Source organism: Crinia signifera, chromosome 1 (assembly GCF_055691185.1).
Source record: "Crinia signifera chromosome 1, ASM5569118v1, whole genome shotgun sequence".
NCBI classification, from domain to species: Eukaryota; Metazoa; Chordata; class Amphibia; order Anura; family Myobatrachidae; genus Crinia; species Crinia signifera.
Genome location: NC_139217.1, coordinates 255,882,562 through 255,897,403, shown reverse-complemented (window position 1 = coordinate 255,897,403; position 14,842 = coordinate 255,882,562). Strand labels below are relative to the sequence as shown.

General features: G+C 41.0%; 1 protein-coding gene across 7 annotated transcripts in view; it reads left to right on the top strand.

The window, feature by feature from the left end:
* Nucleotides 1–14,842, top strand: part of EPS15L1 (epidermal growth factor receptor pathway substrate 15 like 1) — a 186,002-nt gene that overhangs the window by 50,577 nt on the left and 120,583 nt on the right. For 4 of the 7 annotated variants that reach the window (XR_014473280.1, XR_014473279.1, XM_083180618.1 and 1 more), the window contains exons 12-14: nucleotides 4,884–4,919; nucleotides 5,089–5,151; nucleotides 10,588–10,673. Coding sequence is in view for 5 of the 7 variants with exons in the window: in XM_083180618.1 (XP_083036744.1) it covers nucleotides 4,884–4,919; nucleotides 5,089–5,151; nucleotides 10,588–10,673 (185 nt within the window). In the remaining 2 variants the exon portion in view is untranslated. The remainder of the gene's footprint in view (nucleotides 1–4,883; nucleotides 4,920–5,088; nucleotides 5,152–10,587; nucleotides 10,674–14,842) is intronic. The other 3 variants (XM_083180625.1, XM_083180632.1, XM_083180639.1) reach the window with 3 other exon arrangements.

The window sequence follows — 14,842 nt, the reverse complement described above, 5'->3', positions numbered from 1 at the left end:
TTTACAGACTACTACCTTTTTTTCAGTGCTTCACAGCTTAATTCACTATACCACATACCTCCAATACCTCATTCCATGTCTTATTCCTTATTATACTATCACATTCCACATCCTATATAAAATTGCTTATAGTTAACATATTATCCGCCATAAGATGTAAAAAGGCTTACCACTGGGAAGACCCTCCTTCCTTGCTATCTACTATTAACAACATTCTCCTTAACAGCCCTCAATAATTTGCAGTCTTTAAGCCACCCATTTTAGGGGTTGACAGTGACTCCTAAAACTCTTCTCCACATCCCAATGTCTCTTCGCCCATTCACCTCTTTCCCTTCTATCTCCCCCTTGCCCACATTCCTCTTATAACCATCAAAGCCAGCATTTTATGATGGTTACTGATTGTATGTTGTTTGCATATTTTCTACACTTCCTTACCTTTTCCCACCATTTCCTTATTTTATTTAGATGAAAAGGCCAATGTTTTGGGGCTCGCATGCCCCTTTGTCCAGAAAATAATCCAGAAAATCAGGTTATCTGGCACAGTGCTGGAGCCCAGGATGCCAGATTATCGGTGTTCTACCTGTATATATAAATGTGTTACTGTAGTTTCATCCAGCAGGAGACACTTGAGTGATACAATGGGGGTATAGATTGGTAGTCACTGGGAGCTGACACTTTAAGAATTTAAATCAGTTTGATTGCTCCGCCCCTCTATACGCCTCCTACAAGCCAGTCTAAAGGTGCCCATACATGGTACAATTATTGTATACAATTAGACTACATCGCGTGGCTTTGCATAGATTTTGCAATGCAATGAGATAAGATCTAGTACAAAAAGTACGTGCAGCACATACTTTTTGAGCTGTGCAATGAGATGTGTGACGAGAGCGTGCATCACATCGCACCCAGCAATTGTAATGTGTATTGGCACCTTTAGATTAGTGCCCTCTGGAGCTGGTTGCTTTTTTTTTGCCTCCTGAGAGGCATTTGTTATTGGTTAGTGATCTGCTATCAGCAAGAGGAGGACAGGCAGCTGCTGCACTGCCTGTCCGTCTCGTTGGAGCTGCCGGGGAGACCCCTCCACCACTGGGGTTTGCGCAAGGGTCTCTGGTGAGGAGACCACTGTCTCGGGGTACCTGGGTGCCACTGCATGCGCTGTGCATCATGGACCCCTAGCCTGACCACATCTGGCCAGCACAGTTTGTGAGTATAGTGAAGGTGCCCGACTACCAAGAGGCCAAACATTAAGCCAATCATTAGGTACCCTCAGCGGTCCGCAGCACAGGCTTTACAAAGCGGCTCAATTGTGGGGGGGGGGGGGGGTAGCTTATTAAACTACCTCCTGGCTCTTGCCGGCCTCGGCGATACTTGCCGGCAGCCATTTCCGCATGTTACAGGCTGATAATGTAGTTTAGTAGGCAGCTACCGCTGCTGGGGATGGCTCTGTTAGTTCTTCTACATTGAGGCTGCAAGCTGCACCAGAGTAGTAAATACAGAGGGGTATAGCTTGCAAGGAGAGTTTGGAGCACATGTTTGCCAGGAGTGTTTGGAGCATGTTACTTTAATTTTCAGTTACTGTTCATTGTGCCTAGAGTTTTTAGCACTACTATATAATGTGGTTAGGGCAAAAAGTGTGGTTGTTCCTCCCATTCTGTTCCTTTCTTTTGTCTTTCCTTTCTTTCTGGTTAATAGCCTCATCTCTCTCAGGGCCCATACACACTGGGCGACTTTGAGCTGAAAGCCGCTCAAAACAGCATGTTTGAGCTGCTTTCAGCTCAAAGCCGTCCAGTGTGTATGGCTCGGCGGTGAGCGCTGCTGCGCGCTCCCGCATCTTTGCAGGGAATGCTGATCACCTGCTGGTATTGCCAGCAGATGAGCGGCTTTCAGGACAGCTTTGGATAGTAATGCGCTATCCCCCCCCCCCCCCCTGCTGATGGCGCCGGGCAGGGAGAAAGTGGCTCAGTGCGTAATGATAGCGATCATCACAGTCCATACACGCTGGGTCCATTGTATTGTTCAGCTTTTTTTTTTTTGACCATGGCTCGAAAGGGCTCAAGGGCAAAAGCACTCACATGTTCAGAGTGTGCTTCAAAGTTTTTGGAGGATACAGATAGAAAATTTGACAGTTCCTTGAATTCTATTTACACAGAGGCAAGTGTACTGTTACGTTCGGCTATGGTGATTTGTAGGGTCAACAAAGCTGTTAAAATGTGGGCATCTCAACTGAAGGCCTATAAGCAGAGAGGAATGATAGAGGATCATATCTCTTTTGCAGAGCTCATCCAGGAGTCGATTGTTTCTCTGGGTAAAGCTTCCAGGGATATCTGTTCTCTGGCTTCTAGGTTGTCTGGGCTAGCAAATTCTGCTCGCAGGCCTCTCTGACTACGAATATTGAAGAAGGACAGGAAAAAGTTTGTCTAGGTGTGGTGCACCAGAAAGAAAAAACACCTCTAAAATTTAGTCAGATTGCTTAGAAATTAGCACAAAATCTCCCTTTAGATTTGTGTAAGTTATTTTTTTTCTGTGCAGGGTAAATACTGGCACTGCAGTTTAGATTTCAGTTTTGAACACACCCCACCCAGTGGCATAACAATGGCACTGCAGCCTAAGTAGTGGCTTAGGGGAGCAGAAACTGTGGGAGCACGTGGTCTCTGCAGATTCCAATAGGTCTGGCCACCCATATGGAATGCTATTTTTGGCAGGGGGGCATGACATTTCTGGTTACGCCACTGACCCCACCCAAATCTCTCTCTTTGCACATGTTATATTTGTCCCACCTGCAGCGCAGCATGGTTTTGTCCATATGCAAAAATTGCAGCCTTGCCAACAGATCTGAATTAGGTACTTAGTTGGATTAGCTTCCCTTTTACTACGCCCTTTTCCCCATACTAAAAGTACTTATTAGAGGAGAAATAAATGCCAGGCAAGTACCTTCACAATCTGATGATACGGTCTATTAAGCTTTTGTTGCTTGTGACTATGCGCTGTCACTCAAGCTTCAAATCTTGTTACTGTTGAATGCTCGGTGTGGGTGTTAACTGAATTGTATTTATTATGCATTCAATTCTCTCTTTTACTGTACTTTATTCATACCCTTCACTTTTCCTTGTGGAGCTACATATACTTTTAAAGCATTTAAAATATAAGGTTATTATTAGTGTTGCTATATTCGGTGTTGACATAGTCATATTTAGATATATAGTTTATTGAAATTATGGTCCTATGAATCATTTTTAATTAGGATGTCATTATTACAACATTCATTATATACATTTTATTAATGCTGTGTTAGTCATTGACCGAATGTGTTAGTGAAAAACACTGTGCTAATTTGCTTAATGAACACCATTTGTTGTGACTATTTTATTCAATTGAGTTGGCCACCCAAGCAATTTTTATTCATTTTGTAATAAATTTGTATATTTATAAACACTAAAATCTAATTTTGTTTTGTATATGTGGATTCAGCATATGGTGCTCATTAAACCAATTAGCGAAGTGTTTTTCATTTCTTCCAAGTGTTTTGGCACTTACCTGACCCTGAATTCACATTTTATGTGAACTGACACATCCAAAAACCTGCAGCTCAGTGATAAATTGATTATTTTTATTTATTGTATATAACCACCACATAGTTACAAATATTTTTAAAAATGATACGGTAATTTTCTGTTTATTAGCACCCAATTTTTTTATTTATAGCACTTTGTATTATGTTACTAGTATCCTAGATGCCAAATATAGTTACTGATTTATTGGTTCCTGCTGGCTGAGCAATGGTTTTAGGTGGATGCACAACCAGTCAGAAAGGCTTCACTGAACAGATTTCTATTCTCAAGTTGTCTCAGATTTTCTGCTTTTGTGGTACTTCTAAGGCATGTCTGAACAAGCAAGGAGAGCCAAAAGTTAGGAGCTCCCTATAGCCTTCTCTGAAGGCTAAGGGGGGCATTCAATATGGGATTCTGACTGTCGGAAAATACAGACAGTGGGAATCCTGGTCTGTTGTCTTTTAATTTGACAGTAGCTAGACAGTCAGAATTCAATGTTCTGGCTATCGAGTGTTGGAAAGACCGTAGATCAGTGAAAATGGCCGCGGATTGTTGAAAAACAGCCGTGAATTTGACAATCCGTGGCCGATTCCAACAAAACATCCAACTTGAAAAAAAAATCGTAACTGACACGCTTCAATGCGGTTATTAACAGCGGCATTGAATAGGTGAGTGCCGATATTTCCCCTGTCAGGAAATATCAGCAAATATTGAATACCCCCTAAATCCATACAGCATATTTGCACCAAATACTGCTCCCTTAGTATAAAACTTATATCCCCCACAATTTGCCAGCCATTATCCATTTTCTAGACAGTACCCCCAGAGTAGTCACATGTTACCAGAGAATCCCAGTATTTGTTTTCCCACAGTATGTGTGCCATCATCTCAGTTTATTAATATGGAATGCTTGTACAATCTATCATTTCTGAAATTCAGACAGTGGCTATTAGTAGATGGCAGATAAATGGAAGATGGTGTCTTTATTTCTGTACCAGTCCTCATACTTTGGTTGCCAATTTGAATTCTGTATTTATCCACCCCTGTATCAGAGGCTTTTCCTTCCCACCAGGATAGGATATCACTGTCTTCTTTTACTTTCTTTGTCCCTCTATTTTCTTATAAATAATTTCTTAGCTGAAGACGTCTTTAATTTAATAGTGGGGGTATGAGCATACTAACTATAGTGGGTGCCCAACTAATATATAAGTACCAATTTTGGTTTTGATTTGTACCCACATTTTCCTTTTACTTTTATGTCAACCAGTCAAGCTTTTTTTTTTTTTTTGTGGAGTAGCTAATATAGAAATTTAGAAATTGTTTATTTTTGTTTAGTGTCCAGTGAGAGCAGATTCTATCTTCCGTTTAACAGTAAGTACATGCTCTTTAACAATAGAGATGCTGAAATGTTATTTATAGATTTTAGATATATAGAGAATCACATAGAAACTCCCCAAAACTTGGTGTTCTTTATGTTATTTAATCTGTCCTGTATGTACTTTATGTTCCATCTGTGGCTTCTTCCCTGCCCTTTCCCCAGACCTTGTCTGGTTACATGGCCCCCATTGGAAATGACATGGCGAGCCTAACAGACATACGGCGTGTGAGTAGACCCTCTCTTAGTACTCCTGGCATGCCATGTTTTTCTGCATGAACACTTTATTATGGTTATCCCTTTCATGCTGCTCTACATAGTTTTTAGCTTTTGTTGCGCATGATAACATCTAATATTTGCATTGAAAACAATGATATGATATGTCCTCGTTGATCTAGATGGCATTCCTTTCATATGAATAAAACTTGCATACAACAGTGTTTGCAGCAGTATAGGCATTCTAATGGCATGCAGTCCTATTACTGAAGTCACTGCATGCGCAACAAGAACAATACAGCATGTTGTGACTCTCCTCACTGTAAGTTTATTGCCTGTCAGATCCTGATGTATATGAAGCATTAAAACAAAGTAACCAATTAAATATTTAATAAGGTCATAGTTAATTTATTTAATTGAGGATTTTATTATACAGTTTACAGTAGTAAAAACAAGCAGTACAGGTAAGTACTCACACAGACACATAAATACAACATAGTATATGTATACATATTTTAAATGACATAGGCCAGTATTCAATGAGAAAAATTCGCCTTGTTTTATGGCGAGTTTGTGCTATTTTCGCGTTGGAAGGTGCATTTTGCTCTCCAAATGTGAACCACCCTATTCAATGTGATATTTTCTGGACAGAGCAGAGGGTAAAACCTCTGATCTACTATTTGTGAGTTTCCATTACTAAGAGTATTACTATAGTAATTTACTATCACACTTCAGGTCCCAGCAAGCGCTGTCATGCCCAATTTTAGTAACTGCAGGGCTTGCTGATACTTAGGTCATGTGGTGGCACTTGTGGTTCGCTATTGTCGGAGACTCTCTTGCATCTGTAAATATACAGTTAGGTCCATATGTATTTGGAAGCTGACACAATTGTTATTGTTTTGGCTGTTTAGCAAAACATATTCAAATAAAGGTGCATACACATGGTGCGATTATGGGTATAGCCAATATTGACTATGCTATTTTACCTTAAAGTGCATGGAGCTGATTTTGACTATGTGGTTTGTTCTATGGCCAAATACACTGCATGCGACATAGTCAAAATTACTCTGCCTGCACGGTTCATTTTTTCTTGCGATACTGACCTCATGGGGCCACCCATTGGTATCGCAAGCAGGGTAAACACTGATTTTGCCAAACTTTTCTTTTGATTTTAACTACTTAGTCAAAATTGTAAGACAAAATCGTACCGTGTGAATGCACCTTTACAGTTATATAATGAATATGGCTAGACTATCGGCATAATGTGAGGTTATTCACATTTCAGTTTGGTATAGGAATTACAGTTGTTTAACATGTAGCCCCCACTTTTTCAAGGAACTGAAAGTAATTAAACAGTTGATTTAAAGGTTGTTTCATGGTCAGCTAGGAGGAGAGTGGGTAACTGGTTATCGACTCGTATAGGGGGTGGAGTGGATATGGGGTGCTTTGCCAAGCTGCAGTGTGGATAGGGGGTAGTCAACCTCTTTCTGGGTACAAAAGAAACACCAGGGGATACGCTGCACTAACAATACAATAGTAATTAATGAATATGTGCCAATGGAGTGGAAAATTGCAAATATTTAATTATAAAAACATAGAACATGACATGATTAGATAAAAAGTTGTAAATAATATGAGAACAATAAAAAAGAAGGGTATTAAAAAATAGTCCAGTTCATACGGTACCGTATTTAGTGAAAACGCTGATGGGTGAGTACGTTCCTATATCGTCTCCTGGTAGATGACTGGGTCAAATAGTAATCAATATGTCCAGAGTTACCCGCGGTAGGTGTTATTTGGAGTGGTACTCTCCTACTTGAAATAGATACCCTCTGTCCGGGTTGGATCTTGGATGGGCCCTTGATGGGGATCCCAATTGGTGTCCGTGATGATAGTGAAATAATGGATAGGAGACTGGTCCGGGTCAGAACAGTGATAAATGACAGGGTCCAGAACTGGATATAGACACCCTCTTAGTCCACCGATCCATTGTTTGATGGTCAGTTAATTAGTTATTTCAAAAGTGAGCGCAAAGCCTGTTTAATTCTAACCACTATTTTGATAACTCAGATCTAATGGCGTCAGAATTTCATGCACACAGCATATGTACATACCATAACATTAACATGAAACTCCCCCCCCCCCCCCCCCCCACACACACACACACACACACACACACCTCTTCTCCTTACACATGTTATTCAAACAATTCACACAAACTGCTGCTGTAATAGGGACATCATGTAACTCCACTGACAGAACTTGCCTTTCTTCACCCCCTGAAAATATGTAACACCCACCTGGCTGCTGCAGAGTCACTGGGAATGCTGGTGACAACCACTGCGTCTTCCAGCTCTGTACCTGTTTCAAAGCTCCATGTTAACTTTGACTTCTGATCTGCCTGAGAGGATCTGTGTGATGTTGCTGGTGCTCCCTCTACAGGCAGCCACACAGCCAGCTTCTTCTCGGCAGCCATGTAAGGAGGAAGAAACCCTGCCTAAGCTCTCCGATGAATCCACTGCCCATAAAACATCCACCGCCCCCTTTTGTTTCACTGCCCCCCTGGAAATCAAGAACGCCCACCAAGGGGCACTACCGCCCAGGTTGAGAACCACTGGTATAAATCATAGACAGACTCATGATAGACAGTCATATGGTCAACCATTAATGGTCGACAGTGACAGGGTCTAAAGGTCGACATTGAAAAAGGTAGACATAAGTTTTTAATGCTTTTAGTGTGGAATGCTATAGGTCAACATGGACACTGTCTAAGTGTACCGCGTCCCCTCGCATGGCTCGGAGCCTCGCTGCGCTAGGCACACTTTTTTTCTCCCTTCACGCCCTTGTGGATGGTAGGGTGTGAAATACCTCCTGTCTGCACATATCAGCTAAAAAATGTAGTAAAAAAATGCATGTCGACCTTTTTTCATGTCAACCTTTTTACCCTGTCAACCTTTTTGACTGTCGAGTCAGTCTATGATCAGTCCGGATACCTTTCTAAATAGAACATTAGCATTTGCAAGCTGTTTCCGTGAACACACAAAGACAAAGAGATCTCAAGTGAAACAGGCCATCAAGAGTTATAACGGGGAACCTTATGGGTGTGGCCAAATCAACAGTTTTGTACATTCAGAGGAAAAGGAACTCTCTTGTGAGCTCTGCAAGACAAACAGGCCTGGATGTCTATGGTAGACAACAGTAGAGGATGATCTGTGGACCCTTTCAATGGCTTTACAACATCCATCTCTCTAGGAGGTAGGCCTGTCATCATCCAAGTATATCATAAGGCTTAAGAGAAAACTTAGCAGCAGTGTAGGTTAGGGATAGTCAGTCCCTTAATGTATATCAAAGAGAAAAAGAAAGAAACTGCGCTTTTGAGGTACGAACTACTAAACAACGTTTTCAAATATAAAATGATTTAATCCTAAATAAATACCATACACAAATTAAACATATTAAAAAATAAACATACAATGACATGCTTTCAGTAAATAATTCTATAAAATGGTGCGATAAAAATGTGTATATAATTACACTTTGATTTAGGGAATAGCACTCCTCTAAGCTTCCTTGTTATGGATCCTGTTCCTTTTGGGCTCAATTAAAATGAACTTAATGGGACAGTTAACTGTCCCATTAAGTTCATTTCAATTGAGTGCTATTCCCTAAATCAAAGTGTAATTATATACACATTTTTATCGCACCATTTTATAGAATTATTTAATGAAAGCATGTCACTGTATGTTTATATTTTAATGTGTTTAATTTGTGTATGGCATTTATTTAGGATTAAATCATTTTATATTTCATAAGGTTGTTTAGTTGTTCGTTCCTCAAAAGTGCAGTTTCTTTCTTTTTCTCTTTGATGTACATTAAGGGACTGACTATCCCTAACCTACACTGCTGCTAAGTTTGAGAAAAGCCCAAGGTAGCGCCTGGTACTCACCCTAGTGGTGGTACACCCCCTATTTTTTCATGTGTGAAGCTGTGCATCTATATCAGAATGTGTTAAATATTTATTTAATCTTTAGTTCCTTCTATGAGGTGTATTCAGTGCGACGGTGAGGGGGGTTTGTACGGTGAGTATGGCCTATTTTCAGGAAAAACCATAATCACCGTCCTAACCCCTTGCTCTATTCAGTGTTTTGCTAGAATCCTCGCTGATCACCACAAATTCAGCGAGTCCGCTATATTTTGTGGCTGGCCACACTCGCCGTTTCCACCTCACTGAAAGGAACCAGCGAGGTGGAAACGGCGAGTGAAAGAGAGGCACTGACAGCGAGCTATGGGCACTGCTCACCTTCAGAGCATTGAATACCTCTCTTGTGTATACAGTTATATCATATAGGTGTCTATGTAATAAGCTCTGTAAAGTAAGAAAGTGGACGGATATTATATTAAGTGCCAGCCATTTCAGCTCTTGTCATTTTTCACATAGGGCGAGATGTACTAAGCTTCAAAAAGTGATAAAGTGGAGAGTGATAATGTACTGGCCAACCAGCTAATAACTGTCATTTTTGAAACCCAGTGTGTAACATGGCAGTTAGGTTGTTTATCACTCCACACTTAATCACTTTTTTAAGCTTAGTACATCTGGCCCACAGCTTGAACATGGCACTTGCCATGATTGGTACCTTAACTATCTCCAATTTTTCTCTCAGTCCAATACTTGTATGCAATATATTTACTAAATGTGTAACTTGTATTGATTTAGAGATGCCAATCGAGGGGCATTTTTTTCTATCCTGGGATTGAAAAAGGCTCAATCCTGGTATTCCCTGGATCCCGAGATTGGCCTCCCTACTAAAAACAAAAACAAAAAAGCCACCTCACACATTTACTCATATGAGCAGGCAGGAACATTGATGCTTGGAGAGTTGGCCTGCACAGCGTGGCCTCTGACCATATCATCAATATTTTTGTATGTATACAGTATGTATGTATGTATGTGTGTGTGTGTGTGTGTGTGTGTAATATATATTACACACACAGACAAATATTTTAATAAATCTAGTGGTTTGTATACACCTAAATGGGGAAAATCATTGCAGCGTTTTGTTATAAAGTGTGGTTTTTGCAGCAGGATTCATTTAGTAAATCAACTGGATACTAAACTGCCAGAAACGCACTGCAGTCCACCTGGGACTTCAAACTCAGAGTTTAAAAAGCTTTCCACTAATTGTTTTTTCCAGTTTGTGGCTAAACAGGACAAATTTAGTCATTCCATCATCATTGGAGCATATGAAAAAGGAAGTTCTCTAACCAAGTGTTCATACAGTTTCGGCTATCCTTTTTATTTTATAGCATGTGATATATATTTTTTTACTTAGTTGTGAATGTCATAATACCCATTACTTTTTGATTATATAATAATTCCTCAGTTTGTACACAGTTGGAACAGTCCTCATGGTTAGTTTGGTATTCAGATTTCATATGTGCTTCTTGCAGGACAGCTCAAGCTCTGTTGGATCCGGAGACTTCACTGGTGTTAAAGAACTGGATGAAATCAGCCAGGAGATAGCCCAGTTACAGAGGTAATGGAGAACAGCAGAGCCGAATTTCCCATTAGGCACGTGAGGCACGTGCCTAGGGGCGGCACATGTTTGGGGGCGGCACTTGGATGCCTGTGCTAGTACTGTCAGCCCAAATTGTACCAATAACTGCAAAATATCCACTGTACTGTACTGTATTCCAGTGTAAATGGATAGGACATGCTGATACTGCCCCTGTAAACTATCCTACTTAGTAAATATGTATTCATAATAAAATAACATGTCACAGTTAGTGGCTTTTTTTTATAAATCCATTATATTGGCTATTATCAAATGGGTTCTTATAAGTAATCAATAAAAATAATACAATTAGGCGGAGGGAGCGAACATTATTGTTGTGCCTAGGGGCGCCCTCATCCCTAAATCCGCCCCTGGAGAACAGAGAAACCGTAATTTAGTTAGGGGAGAAGAACTTTCTACATGGGACCAAAACGGCCTTGATGCTGTTAATGGAATCATTCCAAAATATTCCAAAATATCAATACTTTCTTTGAAATTAGGTAAATTATTATAATAATAATATTAATTTCAATATTTTAATTTATGCTGAGGGATAACTGCCATATTCTTATTGACTTAATAAGTTTAAGGGATATTTTATCTCTTCTGTATCGTTAAAGTACTTGTCTGACCACTACTGATTTTGCCGTTATGCTTTTTTAAATTGGTGAATTTAAGAAGGAAAACAAAACAAAAAACGGTACTTGTTTCCTAGCACGGCACCCATCGCATACCATACTTAGTGGTATTCGATGCGATATTCATGTTAAATTAACAGGAGTGCTTGTACAATTAAATATTGCATAGCATTGCATGCCAGCAAATGGCAGGCGATGCGATTTTTAATTGTACAAGCACTCTGATGGGTGCTTACAATGTTAAATGCACCCCCATTGTCAACGCCACCCCCACTATCAATGCCAACCCAAAGCGTGGCGAGCGCAGCGGTACGCGTCCTCCGACCTTTTCATTCCCCAACTATCCACGTCGGCGTGGAGTTGATTTTAGATAGTGTGTCGAGCGCAGCGAGCCACCGAGCCCAAAGCGTGGCGAGCGCATGCGGAATACATGTAAAGTAATCCGTGTCCCCTCGCTGTGCTCGCCACACTATCTAAAATCAACTCCACGCCGATGTGGATAGTGGGGGTATGAAAAGGTCGGAGGACGCATACCGCCGCCCCTCGCATGCATCGCATGCCGCTATATTGCATGCGATGCAATTGTATAAGATGTACTACGTGCTAGGAAACAAGTACCCAAAAAACTTAAACCCTGAGGGCCTTTTTTTTTTTATTTAAGCTGGCCGCACACCAAATTATTATCGTTTAGATCCAGCCGCTGCACAACAGTTATGATAACTTATTGTTCAGTATATATAAGATACAATTGTTCAATGCTTAAGAAGGCAAAAATTATCATGACTCTCTTTATTTGGTTTTGAAACGGGCTTAATTGTGCAGACCATCTCTATCAATTTAATTAAACTGAAGATCATGCCCATACATCAGGCAGTGCATGGAGGTCTGCTCAGAACATAGCTCCTACTATTTGTATCATCATTAAAGCTCCTGAAGTGTACAGCCAGCATTACCCTTGTATCAAGGCTTGAAATATTGTTATGACCAGGGTGGAAGTTAGAATACAATCTTTAACTTCAGTGTTAGGGTTAAGGTTATTCTGTTAATGTTTGTAAAGGTTTCAGTATCCATTTTTCAGGTTTACCCAGTTATGCTCAAAATAACCTTGCAAGTGATCGTTTTAAAATATGAAGACTCTTCTATACGTAGCAGATTATGGGGGTATTCAATCCCCAATCCGACAGTCTGATTTACAGTTTTTTGTGACCCATTCAAACTAACATGATAGTAGGTATTTAATGTTTTCCGACGTTTGGTTGTCGGAAAGGCCGCATTTTGTCGGAAACTGACGCTAAATTGAAGGAATCATCCGACAATTTCCTACAATTCAGATTCAACTTTAAAAAAGCAGAATCTGAAAGCCTTCAAGGCTGTCGGAAATGGCAGCACTGAATAGGCCGATGCTGCTATTTCCACTGGTGGAAATAACATCACAGATTGAATACCCCCTATGTCCTATTTTATAGATGTATTGTGATCCTGGGATCTGGATTGGCTGCTCTTCATTTAGCTGTACATTTTATCCATTGCATCCAGCTCAGAATTTTTAAAGCACCACATAATATTTGCTTTTATAAGCCCAGGTGACCCTAGTATTGGGATTTTGGCAACCTTTCCTTAGCACCAACATTTCAGTGGACATTTTGTATTGCTCCATTTTTACATGGAGTGTGTGCTTTTAAAGCATCACTTTTGTTGGTACATGTTTCCTAGCAGGGCGCCACCAATTTTAATTGTATGAAATCGGGTCGCAAAAATCGGGTCGATCGCATCGCATGCGACCAAATCGCACGCGATGCGATCAACCCGATTTTTGCATTGGAACCAATGTTAAATGGTCCCTGAGACCCAATTTTACATTGGTCCCAATGTTAAATGCTCCCCAGACCCCATTTTTCATTGTATATCCACCCTGATGGTTAATTACTATGTGAAATGTCCCCCATTGTTAACGCCACGATCAACATCAACCCGAAGCGTGGTGAGCGGCGGCGTAACGTGTCCTCCGACCTTTTCCTACCCCCACTATCCACATCTGCGTGGAGTTGATTTTATATAGTGTGGCGAGCGGACGCACATTACTTCAGACTTATTACGCGACCGCTTGCCACGCTTCGGGCTCGGTGGCTCGCTGCGCTCTCCACACTATATAAAATCAACTCCACGCCGACGTGGATAGTGGGGGTATGAAAAGGTCGGAGGATGCGTCACGCCACCCCTCGCGGGCTCGTTGCGCTCGCCACGCTTTGGGTTGACGTTGATCGTGGCTTGCGTTAACAATGGGGGGGGGGGGGATTTCACATAATTAACCATGAGGGTGGGTTTACAATTAAATATCGGATCTGGGGGGCATTTAATATTGGGTCCAATGTAAAAATCTGGTCCATCGCATGCCATTATAAACGCATGCGATGCGACCGACTTTTCAAAGTGTGTAAAAAGCGTCTTTAAACCCCGAAAATCTGGGTCGGTCGGGTCCCATCGCATACCTTAAGTTAAGGTATGCGATGGGACCTGACAGGCGCCGTGCTAGGAAACAAGTACCCTTTTGTTTGCTGACCCAGTTATTACTAGCATGGGTCTCTTTGGGTCATATAACTAATTGGCATTGTGCATCTTTTAGGAATACAGAATCCCCCTATTACCATGTACTAGTCTTGTTAGGGGGTTTGGGACTGGTGGCTACAAAGAGAATACTTCCTTCCAAATGCATCCTGCCAGCTATAAATATTATGGTTTGGGGCTTTTTTTCTTGGTTTTTCCTGTGCCCATTAGCTCTAGTGATAAGAAATCTTAATGCTACAATTTAAATTGACGTTTCAGATAATTGTGTGTTTCCAACTGTAACAAAAGTTTGGAGATTCAAATTTCTTGTTTCAATAGGACAGTGCCCTTTGCACAAAGTGATTCCCGTCATTAATGGTTTGCCTTAAGCGGGACAGTCCTTGAATTCTATCCACTGATCAGATGGCCAGGATTTCTAAATCTACAGGTGGCCATACTCTACTCCCACTTATGGCCAGTCAATCCCGCTTGAGCTGCCCGGAGCCTTCCCGGGTAGCAGGATTGCATGCAATATACTGAATGCTGTCCTTTTGCATGTGATATATCACATATCTGCCGGAGTCGATCAGATCCGAAAGATCCTACCTGCATCATTTCCAAACTAGGGGCTCCGATCCGATGCACACAGGACCACGTATCTGATCGGAGTGGATCAAAAACACATGCGATTTGCCTAATTTCACCCCATTTCTGGACCCGATGTGTCGGATTCGGGTGAAATCGGTCAAAATCGCAATAGTGTATGGCCAGTTTAAATGTATTATCGATTTTGTCTTCCATTAACATGAAAATGCAATGCATGCAAAACAGTTTTTAATGGATGAGGATAGGGGTTCTTCTGTAAGCAGAAATTACTGCTTTGGCACTAATATTAATTATTATTTTTTTGGGTGGAAGGTTCCTTATATTTAGTTAGACTGGCAGAGGAGCCCGTGTCGGTAGTACAGT